The 21619-nt window shown below is 37.0% G+C and overlaps 1 protein-coding gene across 1 annotated transcript in view; it reads right to left on the bottom strand.

Moving 5' to 3' along the window:
• The window catches only part of LOC148085325 (adhesion G protein-coupled receptor D2), a 97219-nt gene that overhangs the window by 40166 nt on the left and 35434 nt on the right, over nucleotides 1–21619 (bottom strand). The window contains exons 21-22 of the mRNA XM_087783513.1: nucleotides 8089–8130; nucleotides 3756–3809 (exon numbers count right to left, since the gene is read on the bottom strand). Coding sequence (XP_087639639.1) covers nucleotides 3756–3809; nucleotides 8089–8130 — 96 coding nt within the window. The remainder of the gene's footprint in view (nucleotides 1–3755; nucleotides 3810–8088; nucleotides 8131–21619) is intronic.

Here is a 21619-nt window from a genome sequence, read left to right as displayed (position 1 = left end):
GTGTGTACAAGACCGAGGTCAGGGCGGGTCAGGAGGAGGCACTCGCTATCAAACAGTGGCGACACGGTGGTCAGGAGGGCAGCGTGTTATTAAAGACAGCGACGGAAAGCTGTGGGGCTCATGCTGACACGATTTATGACGACTTACTTGAAAGAAGGTGGCGAGTATTTAGAGCATCTGAAGGTACCTGGAATTCACCTCAAGATTGTTTCGTAAACCTCCTTGTTTTTATTGTTAACATGTGAAAAACAGTCAATATAAAGACACTTATTGTAAGAAAAGTCAGTTAAAGAATATGATTAAATAAGAAAAAGCACATTTTTAAAGATATTTTTTATCAGTGCTTTAGTATAAGTTTAAAGTTATGTACTTTTTCGTATATAAATGTATAAAAGGACGCTGAAATAATTCGATTTTTTTTTTAATGCTGAGAAAATAGAAAAACAGTATTAGAACATTGTAGTAAAAACAGTAGTATACCTTCAGATACAAATGGTACATTATTAATAATGAAATATTCTTCAAACTACACTACTTTAAGAGAGTCATCAAAAGGTAAAAACATACTTGCTGAGAAATATTATAAGGACATAGAATTTGTCATGTCATGTCTTCATTGATTATTTTAAAACACTCCAAACATATTTAAATACTTAAACAAAGCACTACAGGTTTGAACATGATTTATCAATTTTGTAAATGTGTTGTTTATTTCAACAAAATATCACCTTCAGATTTAATGATGTTGTAATTAAGGTTGGTTTTTGTGTTGTCAATAGAGTGTATTTGTACTGTGGTCTGAGGTTTTTATTTCTTGGAAATGTCAGTATATTGTTGTTATTTATAATAATTATAAATTATATAATTATAGATAATGAACCAGGTATGATGTTGTTATTATCATGTGTTTTGTTTTTCCTAATTATTGTATTGTGGTCTAAAGTTTTCATTCATTTAAAAGCTCAGTAAGAAAGTTAGTTGTAAATAAAGCAAAGAAATGTTGGTTCATTGAATTTGAAATTTTGCAAATGACATAAATTTACACGATTTACTTCTTTAAATGTTTTTAAAATATGCAGAAGAATGTAACATTAAGCTAAAGCTATTGTTTTACATTTCTATAAGTAGAAAATACAACTCCTAAATATATTAAAATGGCTTATATTTAAAACCCCAACATATATTTACATGCACACCTGGAAAAATGAACAATTACGACCTTAAACTTAAAATGTTACTGTTGTTGATTTGTATTTATTCAGTCCATGAGCTTGAATAATCTGTCAATTATATATATATATATATAATTATATATATATAATTATATATATAATTTTTTAATATTCCAGCCAGTTGTTCTCCACTTACAGTCCATTTTTTATTTTTATTTTAAAAGGATAATTATATTTTAAACTTGTGTTATACCCCTTTTCAATATTATTAAATATAGCAATTTAATGTTTAACATAAAGAATGATTTTAGTAAAAAAAAAAAAAAGTTTATACTTGAATCTAAAGCACAGATACTGACAAGATTATATGAAAATAATCTATATATTTCCACCTTAATTTAACGTAACCTGGCCAACAAGAGTTGAAGTGGAACGATCCTCCTTCACGTCGACAGTAGAACGCAGAAGAGCCTCACAGTAACACGTGCCATTCATCTTTAAAAACACCTCATATGCAGTAATGTCTCAGACGCCTCTTTATCCCTCAGCAGGCGAGAAACAATACGCGAACCTATGTTTTACAACACAGGGATATATCGGGGCATGTGCGGTCATCTAGAGCCAAACGTCTCATATCTAACCATAGGACAGATGTGTACAGTATTTCAAGCAGGATTTATGGTAGAAAATAGCATTAGCTAAAAACCGTCCAGTGGCAGCAATGGCTAAAAAAAAAAAACGCATTCTGGTAGCGGAACCCGGCGAGATTGGAAAACTGCCACCACAGGAGGGGAGAGGAAGCAGTAAAAATGACGCTGGATGGGGGGACCTCACTGACAACACGAGCAGTCAATATATCACACTGTTGCCCCCCCCCCCCTCCAAACATTCACACACCAACATTAATTCATCTATTTATTTAATTTCTCGCCATCCCTAGCGAGCCCATCGCAGAGGTGGAGGGTCAAAAAGACGCGGGGCAACGGGATGTTTTGAAAACCAATCTGTGGCCACAAATGGGTTCCTTTTTTTTCAATTACCTGAGGGGTATGAGGTGGAGAATATGGGGGTGAATATGAGTGGGTCAGGGAGCAGAGGGAGGGGGTGTCGCTGGCCATAAAAGGGGCGACACAAACACATCAAGAGAGTCGTTGCTAATAAGAGACTAAAACGTGTGTAAAGATGTGTGATATGAGTTTGTTAATGTGTCGGTCAGGGGGGGGGGGCTCACGTGTGTCCCAGTCAGCCGGGGACAATTAAGTACTTTCAAAAGGGCCCTGCTGAGGCTATGATCCTACTCGCCTCAGAGACACACAAGCACATAAACGCACTCGCACACACACACACACACCGGCCCGACCATTTCAGCCACATCCAATGAGGTATAAATACTGGCCTGACACTTTAATGTCGAGGGACAGCTTGTCCGGGATTAGAAACTTGTAACCCAGCGTTGGTGCTTGACATTGCCGCGATGAAGGTGCTGCGTTGGGACGGAGTGGGGAACAGAACGGGGGGTGTAACGGGGGGTCAGAGTGATGTATAACGGGCATCTAACATGAACTGTCTCGTAGAAGAAGTCCAGCAAATGTACAATTCAGCTTTGTGGTCGACTTTTATTGAGGTTTTTTTTTTTTCCTACTCTTTCTTTTCATCTGCAGTCGGAGGGAAACATTTAATCCAGGTTTAATTTACGATTTCGTTTTTGAAGAAAGAAAATCTAATTTATTAAATATATTTCAATCAAGATATTCCAATATAATTTAATGTTTTGTAAAGTGATAGTTCACCCAATGTTTCACATTCACAGTCACTCATTTTCTACTCACCCTCATGACGACTAAGGGTTGGGATTATTTTCAGAGTAATATGTTCTTTTTAGAGTTATAGACAAAAATTTTTGTTCATTTTAATGTAGCAACTGGAGCTCAGTCGTCTTATTTTTCATCTTCGTCCAAAAAGACACTTAAAAACATCCAAATACCTCCATACTGCTCGTCTGTAACATCCCTGTTGTTTTGAAGCCTCGACATGAGACATTTTTCCCCAAAAAATATCTAAATTCCAGACATTTAAATAATAAGATGCGATACATACCGGAAGTTTACTGGGATAAATATTGTGAGCGCTCCTAGAGTGTATACAGCCAGGTAAAGTTGTTTTGAAAAAATTGAAGAAATGTGAATAAAAAACATGCCTTTTATTCTCTATTGTTTTACATTAAAAAAATGACCTTATATAGCTTTGTTATTTAATGTCATAATGACATGTAACTTTTTATATTTTCCGGTTTTGTTCATTCTTTCTATTGGCTTGATGGCCCCTTACAGTAGTGATGTGTCGACGAAGCTTCATGAAACAGTGTAATTATTTCCTGAGTCCACTAGATGTCACTTTTTGCTCTAAAATATATTGTTTTGAAAAGTTATTCTATTGAAACCTCACAAAAGGGCGCCCCCTACTGTCCTCTGAAAAATATGACACTGCTTCATGAAGCTTCATCGACACATCAATACTAAATGTAGTTATTAGTAAGATAATATGGACAGTCATTGTAGTCAAACAAGAAAAAAGAAGACCTACTGAAAAATTAAGCGCTTTTCTTCTCTCCTTGATCCGGTTGACCGTGCTGCGAATCTGAAAGACAAGCACGAAAAAAGATCTTACGATGTACATTTAAAAAACAATATGCAACGGTTACAGGAACACTGAGGTACATTTGAATCAGTGATTTAACAGAGCTTTACTCTCGGAGGCTGAGCGTCGCTCTGAAGGTGCTCCAGAATGTCCCAGTGGCTAATGGGACTTGAAAGTGACACATAGAGCTGAGAAACTAAGTCGACGACTCTCTGCTATCATCTGTCAACATGGAGCAGCGGGACCAACAAATGGAGCTATTGGAGGAGAAGAGACCGCCCTAGCAGAACAGATTACATTTTTATACTCCAGATGAAACGCTGTAGAGCACTTCTTCATTTACCATAAACAACAAAAGACAGCTCTGGGATTATTCCAAAACATGATTCTGATATTTCATTTACATGCTGTGCAGCCGGAGCTTTACTGTTCCTAGATAGATGATCCTCTCTCAACTGAATATCCATTTTCTGAATGGAAAACCATAAAGGTATGTGTGAGTTTTTCCATGAATACAGCTGCAATTCTTTGAATTATAGAAAGGTCTGCGATCAAAATTGTTCAAATACTTAATACAACAGGATGTAGAAAACATGGAGTTATTATTATATATTAAGAAATAGTTTGTGTCATAGATGCTTTTGTAATTGTAGTATTATCTTATTATAGGAAAATAGAGGAGATGGAAACCGATGAGTTCAGGTATTTGGACAGAGTCAGCCAGACTACTGGACTAATATGAAGGGAGGTGAAGAAGAGAGTGAAGGCAAGGTGGAGAAGTCTAGCAACTGAAAGGAAAAACTTCCCAGAGACAAGCAGCCGTGACACAAACAGGACACAAGAGTTAGAAGTTAAATTAAGGAGATCATCAGTGGGAAAGACAGGATTAAAAATGAGTAAATCAGTAGAACATCTCATGTGTAAAGGTTTGGAGACAAAGTAACAAAAACACAAATAGCTTACACATGTGTAGATGGTTGACATGTACTGAGTGTGAAGAATTGGAGGTACCATGAAAAACAAGATGAGAAAGACAACCAAATTAGGGTTATAGATTTGGTGTCGCAACACAATCTTGAGTTTATAATCCATGCGTTTGTGTCTTCTCGTTTAGAATATTGAAACAGTTTATTTTCGGGTCTAAACAAGAAGGATCTGTCTCGCCTGCAGTTAATACAAAACTCTGCTGAGAGAATTCTGACGCTCTAGTAGAAGAACTCACATTTCTCCGATCCTTTAAACTCTTCACTTGCTGCCAGTTTCTTTCAGGATCAATTTTTAAATTCTGGTTCTTACTTTCAGATCTATTCATGGTCAGACCTTCCATCAGTGATCTGATCCAGACTTACTCCCCAGCTCGGGCTCTGAGGTCTGTGGATCAGAATCTACTGATGGTTCCTGAACACGCTTCCGAACCAGAGGAGAGAACTCCTTCCAGACTGTTGCTCCTAAGCTTTGGAACGATCTTCCTCTCCCTCTTCATTTGATGGAGTCTACTGACTCCTTCAGGAAACATCTTAGATCTTTTTATTTGTGCTTTTTATTAATTTTCTTGGGGCTGCTGTGCTTGTCTCTATGTTGTCTTGATCTTTTAAAGTATATATTTTAACTATGTATTATTTTTAATTGTACATGTGCTTTGTGACCCTGGTCTGATAAAGGCGCTTTACAAATAATTATAACCTAATTATTTACAAATTAAAAGCTAGGGGTAGGGCTGGGTACCGACCTTGGGCACCTAGTAGCAAAACATACCAAATCTATCGGATTCAAGGCTCAGCTAATGAGAATGTAGATTAAATCCAATTTAAAATTAAATTAATTAAATTAAATGTTTTTATGGCACTTCTTATAGTTCATTTCTGTTTTTTAATTAGAAATAGCTTTCTTACGAACCTTTACCTACTTGGGTACTACTAATGTAACTCAATATTTATAACATGTCTGTAATATACTGGTATCGAAAGGGAAGGAATAAGTACTGGTACCGGTTTGGAAAGTTTTCGATGCAGAGGCAGCAGAAGTCTTAATGTTATTCGACGTGAGGGGGAAGTCTTGGGATTACGTTGCAACAAAGGCAACCATTGCATCGTAGCAATTACACGACAGCACTTAATGAATCATCTGACAATGAGGGGAAGGGCATTGTTAAAGATGATTGTTATGTGTTTAAGGGTTTTCGCGCCGAGCCAAGGTTTTCCAAGCGATGCAAAGTGCGGATTCCCATGTAAATGGACGCTTAGCGATTATCACATGAAAGCGGAAACACCTGCCAACATCCTTGGAGCTGATGGAAATAAAAGGTCATCAAAGCGTCGGATTACAAGGTGACCACCAAGGAGAAGCTGGGTTTAATGAATAATGGAGAGATACTGTACGGTAATTAGCAATCAAAGCCTCGCATTTGGAGAGTAAAGCAGCGAGAAATAGTCTCTCGCCACGCCTTCGGCCTCATGGTTGGAGCAGCATGTTGAACGTTCACAAAATTAAAGCTGCTCATCTTCATAGAGATTATTTCCATTGGTTTTCATGTGAGAAAAGTAGGTTTTAAGGCAAGGGAACAATGGAATTTAAGTTTCCGATTGTTCCTAACTACACTAGCACTACCAGTGATGATGTCACATCCTGTGTCAAACTGGATGTCGGGACCTGTTATCAAGTAGCTTGTAGCTAGCTAGTACGCGGGAAATAGACCGATATCTGACAGATAAAAAGTCAACAGACTCTACTGCTGGACATCTAAGAAGCAATGATTGCCTGAAATGTTTGAAGTCATAGTTCATCCAAAGTTAATTTTCTACTAACACTCATGTCGACTAAAGGTTGGGATTATTTTCATTATAATCTTTTCCTTTTTAGAGTTATAGACAACAATTTTTGTTCATTTTAATGTAGCGACTGGAGCTCAGTTGTCTTTGTCTTCTTCTTCCAAATACCTCCATTCTGCTCGACTGTAACTGGAAGTGGTCCCTATATTTACTTCAAGTACTTCCAGCATGTTATTGTTTAAACTTCTGCTACAAACAAATATAAGATTTTAGGGAACAATTTTTAATGTTGAGGCCTGAATACATAAGGGACGTTACAGACGAGCAGTATGGAGGTATTTGGATGTTTTTAAGTGTCTTTTTGGACGAAGATGAATCATTACGGATATTGAACTGTAGAATGAAGTATTATCTTATTATAGGGATATAGAAGTAATGAAAGCAGATTAGAAGAAAAGAGTGAAGGACAGATGGAGAAGTCGAGCAGCTGAAGTGAAAGGAAAGCGTTCAAGAAACGAGTAGTGATGTGTTGATGAAGCTTCATGAAACAGTGTCATCATTTCCTGAGTCCACTAGATGTCACTCTCTGCTCTATAATCTATTGCTTTAAAAAGTTATTTTCAATTGAAAATCATTTTTAAGCTGAGGGCGCCCCCTACTGTCCTCTGAAAAATATGACACTGTTTCATGAAGCTTCATCGACACATCACTAGAGACAAGTAGCCAAACAAAAAATACATATTGAAAAGTAAAGGGAATGCACAGTAGAATTTGATGTTCTGTTTGTATTTTAGAGCATTTGCTGTTTTTTGCGAAGGGGTCCCCCTGACATAAGCTAATGGTGTTTGGGGGGGTCTTAGCGTGGTGAAGTTTTGAAACCCCTGTTATAGCAGACTTTTAAAAAATAATTAGTAGTTTAGTAAATATCTGAAAATGTCATGTTACATCCCATGAATTACATGACAGTAGAATCCATCCTTGCACAATTGTATCGTATCTATTGAATGGCAGCTCTTGTTTGTATCGCAATCCTACATTTCAACAGCATAACTACACGTAATAACACTGTAACCCAACGCACTTCCTCGCAGATTTTTTTCCGTTTCTTCCCCAGCTCCGGTGTGTCTGGGTCCGTTCAAAGTGTTGGCCAGCAGCTAGTGTCAGGATGCTAAATGGAAGGCCGTGAGTTTAAAAACTTAAAGAGGCAGTGAAATATTAGCCAATGCGGGTGAGGAATGAGTAGCTGAGAACGGCTGCGTGTCAGTGTTTAATGGTCGGACTCAGATGCATATAAGTTAGTCCAAGCATGAAGGGCAGTGGGACGCTCGCGTGGAAACGATGCCCCCTCCCCTTCACCCCATCCCTCCTCCTGTCACAGCCGCACACACACACACTCACACACACACACACACTCGTCTTCTCCCACCCACAGCTTTTAAGCACGGAACCCATCAGAAACTTGTCATTTCTCTCATTCACTCCGACAGCCTTGAGACACAATGCAGACTTACCTCTGTGTTGTACACGCCATATATCAGGAAGATGAACAGGCCCTGCAAACACAGACAAAGAAAGAGAGGGGGAGCAAGAGAGAGAGAGAGAGAGGGGGAGAGGAAAAAAAAAAAAAAGATTGAGCAACTTGTTTCAATCGTCGATGCGACACAATTAATGGGGATTTTAAAATAATTATTTTGAGATTTAAATATGTTTAGAGCATCAAAATATTACCAAACAAGGGTTGATGTTGAGTCTCGTGACCATCCCTTCTTCTTCTTCTACCCTTCCAAAGAGGAAGTACTTAAGACTCTCAAAACTCTTTTAAATATTGCGAAGTGAGGACTAGAGAGAAGAGATTATGGGGTGACTTTGCTATCCACGTTTGTCTTTCCTCTTCTAACTAATTTGAAAAAGACAACAGTGAGTTTTATTTATTTATTTTCCCGCGGGGTTATGGATCTGTTCGTGCAAATATGTGAACAGCATAATAAACACGCACAACTGCACAGTTGCAGTCGTCATTTCATTTCTATCACCTGTAAATACTACCTTATCGTAGTTTACTAGGATTTTATGACATGCTTTTTATACATCTATAAAATTAGCTAAAGAAATTTGTTCATATGCAACGGATTGTCCCATAATTTCAGAGAAAACTATTTAAAGTATCATAGGTCCAGGATTATAGTAAGATAAAAATGATAATTAACATATATAAACCAAACTAAATGTTTCAGGTGTCGTTTATTTATATTTTAGGACAATTGAGTTTCAAGTATAGGCACAACATCAAACAGCTGTGTACAAAAAATAAAATAAACATTACTCTTTAAAAAAAAAAACTGTATGTAGAAAGGTACACATTAGACCTGATAGATTCAATAGTTGTAAAAACTAAAATAACTAATTATATAATTATATAATAATAATATAATATATAATAATATAATAATAATAATATATAATTATATAATTTATAATAAAATAGTATTGATAAATGCTTAATAAAATTGGTCTTGAACAAATTACTGTATCATCACGTTGAACAAAACAGAGTAAAACATGAAATAGTTAATTAAATCAATGTAAAAGTAATCAATGTCTGTCAATGTGAGTAAATTTGACATTTTTGTCCTGTTGAAATGTAACTGTAATTGTAGTGTTTTTTTGTAACCACTATCTACAACGTAGATCATGGTTATACTGTATATTCGCTGATTCTTATTTACTTCGAAGTCTCTGTTCTGAAACTTCAGTTTCATTTTTTTTTCACAAAACTACATGACAGTTTGTAGTATTTATAACTTAATTTAAAAACTGACGCACACACTGCTGTGGGCCACAACGAAGACACGGTGTTCTCGTCTCTCGCCTCAACAACCAAAACACAAAATCGTACTCTATGCCCTTCAACTTAGCCTTTCAGAGTCAGTGTCGTGACACCTTCACTCGTTCATTTTTCAAAACCGATGTTAGTAGAATTCAAGTTGCATCTTGTGATTGTTCCACTTTCTTTTTGTTTGAAATAATAGAATTGAAAACCAAAATATGTCCAAACATCAACTTTGAAAGCAGCTGGAGTCAGCAAAGTCTCCTCTTGTCCTCAGTCATCGCCGGGATCTCACAGGATTTCATTGTTCCTTTAGCTCTGGAGGACATAATATAATAATATAATAATTCTATTTCGTAGTATTATATTTGTGAAAATATATAAGCATAAAAGAACAGAAAAATGATTTGAAAGCCAACAAATGTATAAATAAATAAAATAACAATTAAAAAAAGCAATAATAGATTAAATAGATACAATGCTTTTGAACATTGATAAAGTATCGTGAAAAAATAAATCAATATATATTGATTTCTCTTCTCATACCCCTCTTATTTCACATGGATAGGCCGGAAGAACGATTCAACCAGTCAGGACAAAGTCTGTTTGTTAGTTAAAAGCTATTGAAATTATCTTTTTATGTATGTTCAAAATATCAAAGGCCAAAATAAAATTTCTCCCCCAAATTTTAGCTTCACAATCAAGCTCTATTACGAAAAAACTGTTGTCCATTCGTCCCACTCCGTCCTCATGCCGCCTGAACTCTGTCCAAACAAACTTACTTTTACCAAAGACTCAGAGTTGAAATCACCTGCGACTATCAGTTCTGACGTGAATATTTTCAAAGGCTGTGCAGGTTTATGCCACAGTTTTGGTGGTAAAATTTCTGTCAGACAAACAAAAATGTGGCCATGGCACTCTTACGCTGCCGCTCCAGCTCTCTCCATTGACTCGCTGCATAATGGAACAATTTCACACCTTTTATACATTTCTATTGGAGTGAAAAATGAGTAAATGAAGTATAAAAAAAACGAATACCTGAGTCTAAGGAAGCTTTTTTCACATTTTTGTTCTATCACTCACTTGAAGCCATGAACTCTTTATCGTAAAAGAACTAAAGTACCTGGGAATTGATTTTAAAGATCTATCTATGATTCCAATCCCAGAAACAAAGCTGCATTTTAACTGCGAAAAATCATGAAAAAATGTGAATACCTTATTGAATTTGCTCAGTTATTACTACGGTTGCTAGAAAATATCGATATGGTCGAACATTATGATATTTTGTGTTTCACGAGGCTCTTTTGAGATTAGAAAGCACTGTATCTATTTTCTGTTTTTGGCTTCAATTTATATTTTTATCATCAATAAAAGTTATTTAATGGTAACAGTACCATGAAATTATGTTTAAGGTAAAATATTTATTCACAATTATCGTGCAAATAATCATGGCTTTTGTTCATTCTTTTGTTGCAATTAAACTTCCGGCTGCTAGATGGTAGCAGTCATTACGTCAGATACAGGCGATGACTGAGGACAAGAGGATACATTCGACTCCAACAGCTTTTTAAGCTGATGTTTGGACATATTTTGGATGAAAACAAATGAAAGCAGTTACGACTTTGTCAAGAGTCATGTGGTCTGTAAATTCTGCAACACCAAAGTCAAGTACTCGACAATACTACAAATATATCCTTGTTACTACATTATCGCAATAAATCACAATATATCGTTGTCAATGTATGGTGATAGGAATTGTAACAGCAGGTTCTTTCCAACACAATCCTAGTTGATTTTGAATTTCAAAAACACACATCAACGTGATGATGACAAAATGGTTTGTCACCGTTTCTCACGGTGTATCAATCAATGGATTGGTTGTTTACTAGTAGTTTGTATTTTCAGAAAATGTGTCCAAAATATGTACACTAAAACGTTTGTAAAAGCATCTTGAAATCTAAACACACAGGGACACAAAGAGAGCAACATGGGCCAGACGAGACTATCAAGGAAAACCTGGAAGAAAGCTGAGAGAGACAGAGGAGGCATAATGAAAAAAAGTGACACATAAAAGAAGATATTTCATGTTCACAAAAATCCACAGCTAGTACTCAGAGACCAAGAATGCCATGCCCTTGGATGCATAAAGGCTGCACTTTTGGTCACAGAAAAATAGCTATTTTTCATTTCAGTCCATTGAAGCATCCATTGAATGTACAAGCTGTGCATTCGCCTTCAGGCAATAATGTAATTCTGCCGCTTCAATGGAAACGGTGGGAACAACATTCTCAAAGCACCGATTGAACCGAGCCACAAAAGATGTCCTGAGAAAAATGAAAAGGCAATTAAAATCCTATAAATTTCAAGGCTAATAAATACAGTAGATTCTTTGATGAGACAGCCGTTCTTCAGAGCGAGCACTGCTGATGGCAGGGGGGAAAAAAAAGTTTTAAAAGTACCACCTTTTTTTTTTTTTGGCATGGTGTGTATTCAAACAAGGCTAACGACACAACCTGTCGACCCTTTGGTACAAACTGACCAAAGCGTTTATCGGGTTCTAGAGATGCACCGATTTGTAGGTTTTTTTTTTCTTCCAAGAAGCCATTTCGATTCATCACCATTGACAATATGATTTGGGGGCCCCTTAAAAAGCTGATGACCTCTAGCCAAGCTGCCCATCCAAACCCCCCCCCCCCCCCCCCTTCAGCAGCTTGTCCTCCTGGGATGGAATTGTCGTGTCTGTTGTGCTGTCAGATGACACGTCAGGACATCCATCCTGTCCAAGATGACAGTTCCAGACACAAAACAGCTGCTACACACATGGACAAGAAGAGGCTTATCTATCTATCCATCCATCTATTAATCTATGTACTGTATACAAATATATACTGTATATATAAATACTGTTGTTGCACATACGATTAGTTATAAGGTTGTTATTAATATCTGTTTTGCTAAATACTGTATATTATTTAGGTTGTGGCGTAAGGTTTTTATTTAATTTTAATTTTGTCAAAAAAAAAAGAGAAAGAAAAAACGTTGGTTTGTTGTGGATTAAATAAACTGTCATGTCAAGATTTACTTGAATTTTATTTTAAAAGTGGCAGAAGAATGTAAAACAGCTTTCTTTCTACATACTCTAATACATATACTCTTACATATATTTACAGTTACTATACATTGAAACACCTTGTGTGTGTGTCTGAATATATACAGTATATATATATATATATATATATATATATATATATATTTATATATAAACACGTAGGTAAATAAATCTGTATGACTTTTTAAATGTCATTGTGGATGTTATAAATCATGTTGATTTTTTTGTTTTTAATCTTATTTACTTATGTTTTTATTGATTTTAAAGTGAATTCTGAGGAAAAGTTTTTTAAAAATAGAAAAATGTTGGTTTGTAGAGATTTTGCAAACTATTAAATATTAAATTAACTTGTATGTCAAGATTAACTTCTTAATTTAACCATTTTTTTTTATACATTTTTATATAACATATCCTTTAATATACATATTTCAACATGTACTTCCTGGGTTTCATCCAGTTTGCATCCAGCATACCAAAAACATTTGTGAAAGGAGTTCCATGAAATTTTTCATCTAGATTTTCATCATTAACTTGTACGAGTAGCCTTTTTCGGGACTTACGATAAAACTGAATATTTCACTACATAAAATACAGAACACGATCCAATTACTACAATACAACTTTCACGGTCGTTTAAAGTGTCAACACTGCATGACTTGATGAGAACGTAAAGCTTGTCTACCTGACAGCGTAGAGAAGGAAAACAAAGAGACAATAAACATTATTTGAAATAATAAAGACAATTGTTTACGTTTGAAACACAACTGTAATGTTTCCTCTGTACAGCTGAACACTCAGGCTCAACAATAAGCCGCAAGGTGGTTAATTCGTGACACGAACCCCTATTGTATTACTTTAAAAAGCAATTACCAGCACATTGTTCTAATTTGGTTACCGTGTTTTTGATCATTTCTCTGAAATTGTAATTAATCTTTTGTTGCGCCGAACAAAGCGGAGAGAAGTTGCGGAGCATGTTACGAAAAATGACCAATTACTATGTAATTGAGGTAAAAATAAGCTTTATGACAACAATAATGATGCGTTGCTTAAAATGTTAATTCATTAATGCTCCCGCTATAAACAAACAGACAAAAATGGGACACGTTATTTAAATGCATGTTTACTTCTCAAAATTCAATTGTGTTTCTTTTGAACTCTGCGGCAAATGGTACAAATTTATGCAAAGAGACGCTTACGGCCGCTTTCAAAATATTGCTCTACTGTACTTCAAACAAAAGGCTAGATATTCATTAGACACAAACTAATTAGGAAACAATTGGATGCTAAAAACATATTCAGGCCAATGAAATAGTGTGTAAGAAATAAATAAATAAGATGAACCGCAGGTACCCTAAAGAAATATGTTTGTTTTTTTAAAGCATACTTCTTTATGTTTAAAAGCTTTTTAACTCGCTTAACCTGATTTATTCCACTTTGCTGTCCTTGTAACACACTTGAATGAAGAGCAAACAACGAAAGAACTCGATAAGATTCATACATATTGAAGGGCTTTTCATCTAAACATCTACAAGTGATTTTCTATTTCTCTACATAGAGCGCTACATGAACAAGATCATTATTTGAGTCTTTAGATATTTAATATTAGTTGTCCATTGAAATAGATAAAAGTAGCAGTTCAACCAAAATTCAAAATTAAATAATTTTCTATTCACCCTCATGTCGACTAAAAGTTGGGATTCTTTTCAGAGTAATCCGTTCTTTTTTTAGAGTTATAGACAAAAATGTTTGTTCATTTTAATGTAACGACTCTAGCTCGGTTGTCTTCGTCTTTTTCTCTTCTAAAAAGACACTGAAAAACATCCAAATACCTCCATACTGCTCGTCTGTAACGTCCATCTTGGATTGAAGCCTCAACATTAGGAAATGTTCCAAAAATGTATATATTTTAAGCTTGTTTTTAGCAGATGCTGCTCCTAAACAAAAAGGGAAGTACTCCAGGTAAATATAGAAGCGCTCACAATATTTACTGGGAGTACTTCCCGTTTGATTAGCATATTAGCATATAACTGTAAAAAGGAACAAATAACTGGGAAAATAATCCCAACGCTTAGGCGACATGAGAGGGAGTAAAAAAAATGAACTTTGAATGAATTTTGGGTGAACTATCACTTTAAGAGAGGTAAAGAAGTGAGTGCAGACAGGGTGGAAAGGGACTCAAAAGTGAAAAACGTAATCCAATCTAACCAGAAAACTCCAATAGATCTTTTAATAATATTTCCTATGAAGTTAACAAACACTTGCCCAATGCTAAAATACTCTTTTTTTTTTTAAATCAAAATTCTAAATACAATGTGTTTCACAAATTCAATTCTCGAATCATTTCTCCACAAACCGCAACCGCTCTATTCGTGAGAGCCTTTTTTGACGGCTTTAACGCCGACGTCAAGGATCAAATCCTAAATTGAAACACTCACCAACACTTTGGAGCTATCGGCATCCATACTCGGTGAAAACATGGGAGGGATTTTTTCTCTCCCTTTCGCACCTGGTAATCATTACGGAAATGAGAGACAGAAGAGGTTAAAACGCCGTGATGGGGGGGAAAAGAAAAGAAATTCACACTTCTGCGCTGGGGCTTGCTAATGTCTCTGACCCCTCCATGCATAAACAGTTTAATTAACATGTATACATAACTTTCACTTTAACTGCTCATGGCACGTCAAATCAAAGTGTCTGTCAGAGCTGTGAAGCGGCCGTTTGAAACTGTGCAGGTCTTCAGCTCAAATCCAGCTCCGTTCCTGCCGCTCCAGCTGGCCAGGAACGCTGGCGAGAGGCTCGCAGACAGGCAGGTAAACGGGCAGCCGGCCACCCTGTCACTTTGACGAGATAAACACCGACGAACGAAAGGCTCGGACACGCATGCGAGCTTTCCTGAGTCCAAACATGACCCAAGACAGTATGACGTTTGGAGCTTCAAAGACGAGTCGGTCTTCACTTGTCACTTGGATCTAACAAATGCTTTGGGTTTATATATTTGGTGAAAAAAAACTGTATTTTTGAGTATTGGAATCATAAACACTTTCTAGAAAGGTTTTACAGCGAAAGGAAGCAGGTAATAGTTGTTATGTCTAAATTTCAGTAGAGCCTCTCAATTATTGCCGTCGAAAGAGAATTAAAGAAACAACAACATGGAATTAATTTAATAGAATTTCCTTATGACCTACATTTTACAGAGGTGTGTCGACAAATGAGTTTCATTTGTTCCAAAAACAAATCTTTGAACTAAAATTAATGAAATTGTCAGAGAATAAACTGCTACTTGTTTCACTCTCTTTGTTGATTGGCCTCCAGGAGGCGCTCAAGCAGGAAGCCAAGAAGACAGAAAAGACAGAGGAAGACAATAGTTTGATTTTGTTCTGAATAGCAAACTTTGTGGCTTCATGCATATGCTTTTAATTAATTATTTTTTTTACTGCCCTGTAATAACTCGTGATGTGTTAATGAAGCTTCATGAAGCAGTGTCATTATTTTTTAGAGTCCACTAGATGGCGTGTCTCTACACTATTTTGCTTTGTTTTCAACAACTGTTCTAATGAAACATCACATCATTTTTAAACTGATGGCGCCACCTACTGACCTCTAAACAACATGACACTGTTTCATGAAGCTTCATCAGCCCATCACTAGTAGAAAGGAAATGGTTCCGTGTGTCATCTTGGTTACGACATGGACACCTGTGGCTTATACGCAGTGAGGCTTATATGTGAAAATTACCACACTATGTAAAATCCATTTTTTATTTACTTCTCCTTTATTTCTGCTTCTTCTGCCAAACCTCTATGCAATGATGTACCTCCTGCAATTCTCTACTCACTTTATAGAGACTTTAATCCAAAATGTGAGGACACTGATACACAGGCTTTAATTTTGTGTAGTAGCTAGTATCTGAGTACGGTACTGCTAACTAACAGTGAATACTAGTCCCCTCTTATTACAGCTAACTTGTCATTTTCCCTACTCTATTTTATCATCAGTGCCTGTTTGTACAAAACTCTCTTTTCATTCAAATATTGACATTAGAAAATTATCTTAAGCCCCGCCCACTAAATACACTTAGTTTTTTCTGGAGATGAAATCTTGTTTACCATTACCACGCCCACTCTGCTGTGATTGGTCAAACATCAAGGTTTGTCAACTTATGTCATCAATCCCGGAAGTCTCCACCTCCTAGGGACTCGTTGTGTAAACAAAGCGGGCGTGATTACAGCTGGCTGGAGGAGGAGTGAAGCCATTATTACGACATAATGGACTCCGCTCTCGTAACCTCTCGTTCGCCCAGATTTCAGACGACCTTTATAAAGTAATAAGTTGAAACATGGTCATGATGAGAGACTTACTGCATCTTGGAGAAAAAGACTTTAACTTTTAAAATATGGGAGTCAGGGATGTTAGGATTTCACCGTAGTTGCAATCTGATCTATCCGGCAGAAGGAAAAGACGAGCCATCTTTTCTTGACATCTAAGAATTTACTGGGGGAATGAAACCCTTTTTTTGCAGAAGAAGAGGGACTTCATGAAAACTAAATAGCTGGATTAATTCACAACTTTTTGGGGTAAAAGAACATAAAAGTTGCCTGACTAATAATTCATTAATTTAACCTTGAACTCTGTATTGTTTAGAACCTGCCACTGAAATATCTCCAACTGGTGTTATTGTACGACAGGGTTTCCCAGGGTCTCCAGCGAGCCCAGGGTGGGCTGAAACCCGACCCGTTATCCCACAATCTTCCTGTTGTGGATTACAAAGTGAAAGATAATCAGCCATTATTTGAAAAGAAATAATAGAACACTTGCCTTCCTTCTCTCCCCGGGAACACACACACACATTCATTCATCTTGATGGCCTGTCATGCTGAGGAGGGGACCCCCCCCCCCGAATCCCCAACAAAAGTGAGCCTCTACAGGGTGTATAGCCACAGTTGAAAACTGAGATTCTTCGCACATAAACGCACACTGGCACACACACACACACACACACACACACACACACACACACACACACACACACACCCCCACACACACACACACACACACACACACACACACACACACACACACACACACACAGGCTAGTGCAGCCACACCAGTGCTGCAGCATGATGGCTCAGGAGAGGAGGGAGAGTTATTAGCTTAGCCCTGAACCACCTACTTAATATAGGGGCCGGCAGTGATCGCTAACAGAGCCTGGCAGAGGTGACAGCTTTTGGCCCTGCTTGAGGAAATCCAATTGAAAAGCAGCCAAGAGGAACAACAAGCTCGAAACAGATGTTGCTCGCTACAAGCGCTGCAACTTCGGCGCACACAAGCCGGCGGCGGCAAAAAAATAAATAAATAAATAAATAAAACATAGTGTCATATCTGACACACAAACACACACGGAATACATGCGGTCGCTGTGGTGTTTCATGTTGATAAAAATCACCAGGCAGGACACAAACATTTTTTTTAGTTCATTTAAACCTGTTTATGTTAGTTTAGATGTCATTTATTGTAATTAAATATTACATTCAAAATAGACAAAAAATTACAATAACGTTGAAGATTTAAACAGTGCTGTGTAATTTAAATATAAAAAAAGGGAAATTTAAGATTTTATATAGATTGTTTAAAATTTTAAAGCAGGATTTAAAGAACAAATTCATGAATTCTGTTATATTGAACTATATGCCAATCATGTGACGATCAAATGACTGTTTAATCAAGTCGCTGAGTAATCTTTTGGTAATGTCTGGTGACACTAATACACCAACATTTCTATATTGAATTTAAAGGGCTGTGTATTAAAAAAAGAAAAAATTCTAAAAAATACTTTTAATTATTTGCAATTGGAATTTTAAACGCTATGTGTATTATTTTTTTTTTGAAGTTTCTTTCTTCGATTACATTAGAACAACAAAATCTTTTAATATACAAATTCTTTGTGTTAGCTCAGGGTCAAGGTGACCCGGAGGCCCGATAAAAACAGACGTGTGTGTCGTTCACCTTGACCCAGAGAAATCAACAAGGGATACCACAAACACATTAGTTTTCCGGCCTCCAGGCTCTGAGATAACACATAGGTTTAAAAAAAACACAACAGTCAAAATTTTAAAGGTTATATTCAACAATTCAATATTACGGCAGAAATTATATACTTCCAATTTAAATTATATATATAAAAAAGCAGTTAAATGCTTAAAAAAAGTACAATAAATAAGGAAAAAGTTTCAAAATGTTAAATTCAACCATCCAATATTCTGATACTCTGCATCAAATTCAAGTCTGGGTCATGTGACCTGTCTTCATACAAGCTCCCTGGATGAAAACAACATTATACATGTATTAATAATTGTAACTGCTATCATATCACCTGCTACAACATCAGGAAACACTTGGGAAAAAGTGTCGGCTACAGCGAGACGGACCCGTACGTCTCAATCATAATAACGTTCATTTATTGTTTGTTTTTTTCCTCTTTTACAGCAGGCGGAGGAGGAGTTTTTGAAGGAGCCGAAATCAATCGTGACATATCTTTTATTGCCAGTCGATGACAAATGACAACACATTTACCACGGCCCGGGCATTGTGTCGGCGCGTGCTATTGATTTCCCATCAGATGGGCAAATGTTATTGATGAAGCAGCGTGGTAACAGATGAGCGATCTCTCTCTCTCTCTCTCTCTCTCTCCGACTCTTTAATGTTTAAATAAAGCTGAACGACGAGGGGAGGGTCCGTCGGATAATAGACGTATTAACTTAATTCCGGGGGTTGTTTACACATTCCGGACATGTTGACGGAGCGATAGAAGTGGGAACGACGCGCTGAAGCTGATCACGGTACACACATGTGGTAATGTGATGGAGGGATGGGGGGGTTAAGAGAGCACGGGAGGGACTGAACTGTAAACAAACTAGCTTTTAAACAAGACAATTTAGTCTTGCGTGTCTCGGGCGCCAAGCAAAACATAGCTGCGGAAAACCGATACAAACCTTTAGCACATGGGTCAGAGCGCCAGTCTTTGAACCGGGGCGAGGAAAAGCGTGCCGTCGGTGCCGAGGGCTGTTTAATTAAAAATACTAAGGTATCAAACGGGGTTTTTTTTTTCGGGGCGCCCCCGCTTGTCAAACTGTATGTGATCCCACTGTCAATCTTCCAGGGGTGTTTCCCGACCACATACTTTTCCAATGAGGAAGAGGGAAAAGTGTTGAATGACGGAGAAAGTTAAATAACATACAGTTACACGTTTAGAGGTTCGCTCTGAACGCGATGGACTTTCAACGTCTGGACCAGATCCATCTGTAATTATTATTTACATTAATCTCTTTTTTTTTAATCTCGGCTTTTAATTGCTCAGAATAAAAACATTTTTGTTAATGTCAAAATACAACTCTCCTGACTCACTCACATGTTTCAAATGTTGAAGTCTTCCTCTCCAAGATGCAGTAAGTCTCTCATCATGACCATGTTTTCAACTTATTACTTTATAAAGTTCTCGTCTGAAATCTGGGCGAACGAGAGGTTACGAGAGCGGAGTCCATTATGATGTAATAATGGCTTCACTTCTCCTCCAGCCAGCTGTAATCACGGCCTGCTTTGTTTATACAACGAGTCCCTTAGAGTCAGAATTTTCATGGATTGAAGTTTGACCAATCACAGCAGAGTGGGTGTGGTTATAGAAAACAAGATTTGATCACCAGAAAAACGAATTGTTTTCAGTGGGCGGGGCTTAAGATCATTTTCTAATGTCAATATTTCAATGAAAAGAGAGTTTTGTACAAACAGACACTGATGATACAATAAAGACGAACATCTATTTAAGACACACTTAAATCCACACTTAAGTTGAACTTTAAACTGTTGAGAACAACCTTTAGTTTCCACCAGCAGGTGTAGGTTTAGTCGTGTTCTTTTGTCTAAACCATTATTGAAATTAAAAATGAATCAGGTTTATTTAAAGTGTTGTAATTCAACATATAAAAAACAAGTAGTAAATGATTCACCAGAAGTGGATGAAGTAGATTTTTTTAGCTGCAGAATGACTGGAATCTCTGATGAGAAGTCACTGGAGAAAAACTTTAAGTAGAACCTCCTTGAGAAGAAGCCAGTTGAGATCAGTATTCAGAGCACCCATAAAGGGACAGAATGTCTTCAAGTTGTCTTGGGTATTGATATGAAGGTCCTGGGGGCGCACCAACCGTTGTCCCCCACGACCCAACATCGAATAAGGAGCGAAAACGGGATGTGATCTAGAGCTCGATAAAGGTTTGACAATTTTTTTTAAACTCACAAAGCAACTTCTGTTCCTCAACAACGTGTTCGATCCGACGGCCACAGAGTTGCAGAAACACATGGAGTTCTGGTGAAAATCCACTTCCTTTAGAATCAACAACCAAAATGTTTGCCCTTGGTTCGGGTTATTCAAATCCTGACAAACAGCGCGTCCAGTTATTTGTATATGATTTAATGTAAGCAGCGAGAGGAATTCAAAAACCCACTGATATATCCGTACGCCTCCCTCACAGAGACGTAGTACCGCTTCAAACAAAAAAAAAAAGCCGGCGCTGACAAGCCGGCACTGCTTTGTCCTTGACTGGCAAAATGACAAATGGATGCAATATGCAAAATCTGACCAAGTTGCTTTTGGGTATAAAAGACGGGGAAGAGAAGATTGGTGTGATGTGGAATGGGTATGATCTCCCTTTCTCAGAGCTGAGGTGAGCAAAGCCGGGGTTAATGGCATGTGTCAAGAGCGAGGGGTGTGTGGAGAGGTGAGCCCAGTCCATGCAGGACGAGAGGACGCGTCTGTTTTCCTTCTAGACAAAGACACTTTATCACGATATACGCAGGGAATTAAATGAGAAAAAAAAAAGTCATTTCAATACGTGGAATAAGTCGACGTTAAGTCATTTGTTACTTTATTTATTGACATGTTTTAGCATTTTGAACATAATTAATCGGCAAAAATCAAAGAATAAATGAACCAAGAAATACTTAAATGTATTTCATTACTTGGATTTTTTTGTGATTACATTAATACTGCTTTTAATAAATATGAATAACATACAGTAGAACCTATATATCATAAATATATTAGTGCTTGATTTAT

Source organism: Callionymus lyra, chromosome 2, assembly GCF_982586985.1.
Source record: "Callionymus lyra chromosome 2, fCalLyr1.hap1.1, whole genome shotgun sequence".
Classification (NCBI taxonomy): domain Eukaryota; kingdom Metazoa; phylum Chordata; class Actinopteri; order Syngnathiformes; family Callionymidae; genus Callionymus; species Callionymus lyra.
Note: the sequence above shows the minus strand (reverse complement) of the source record. Positions and strands in the feature narration are given on the sequence as shown.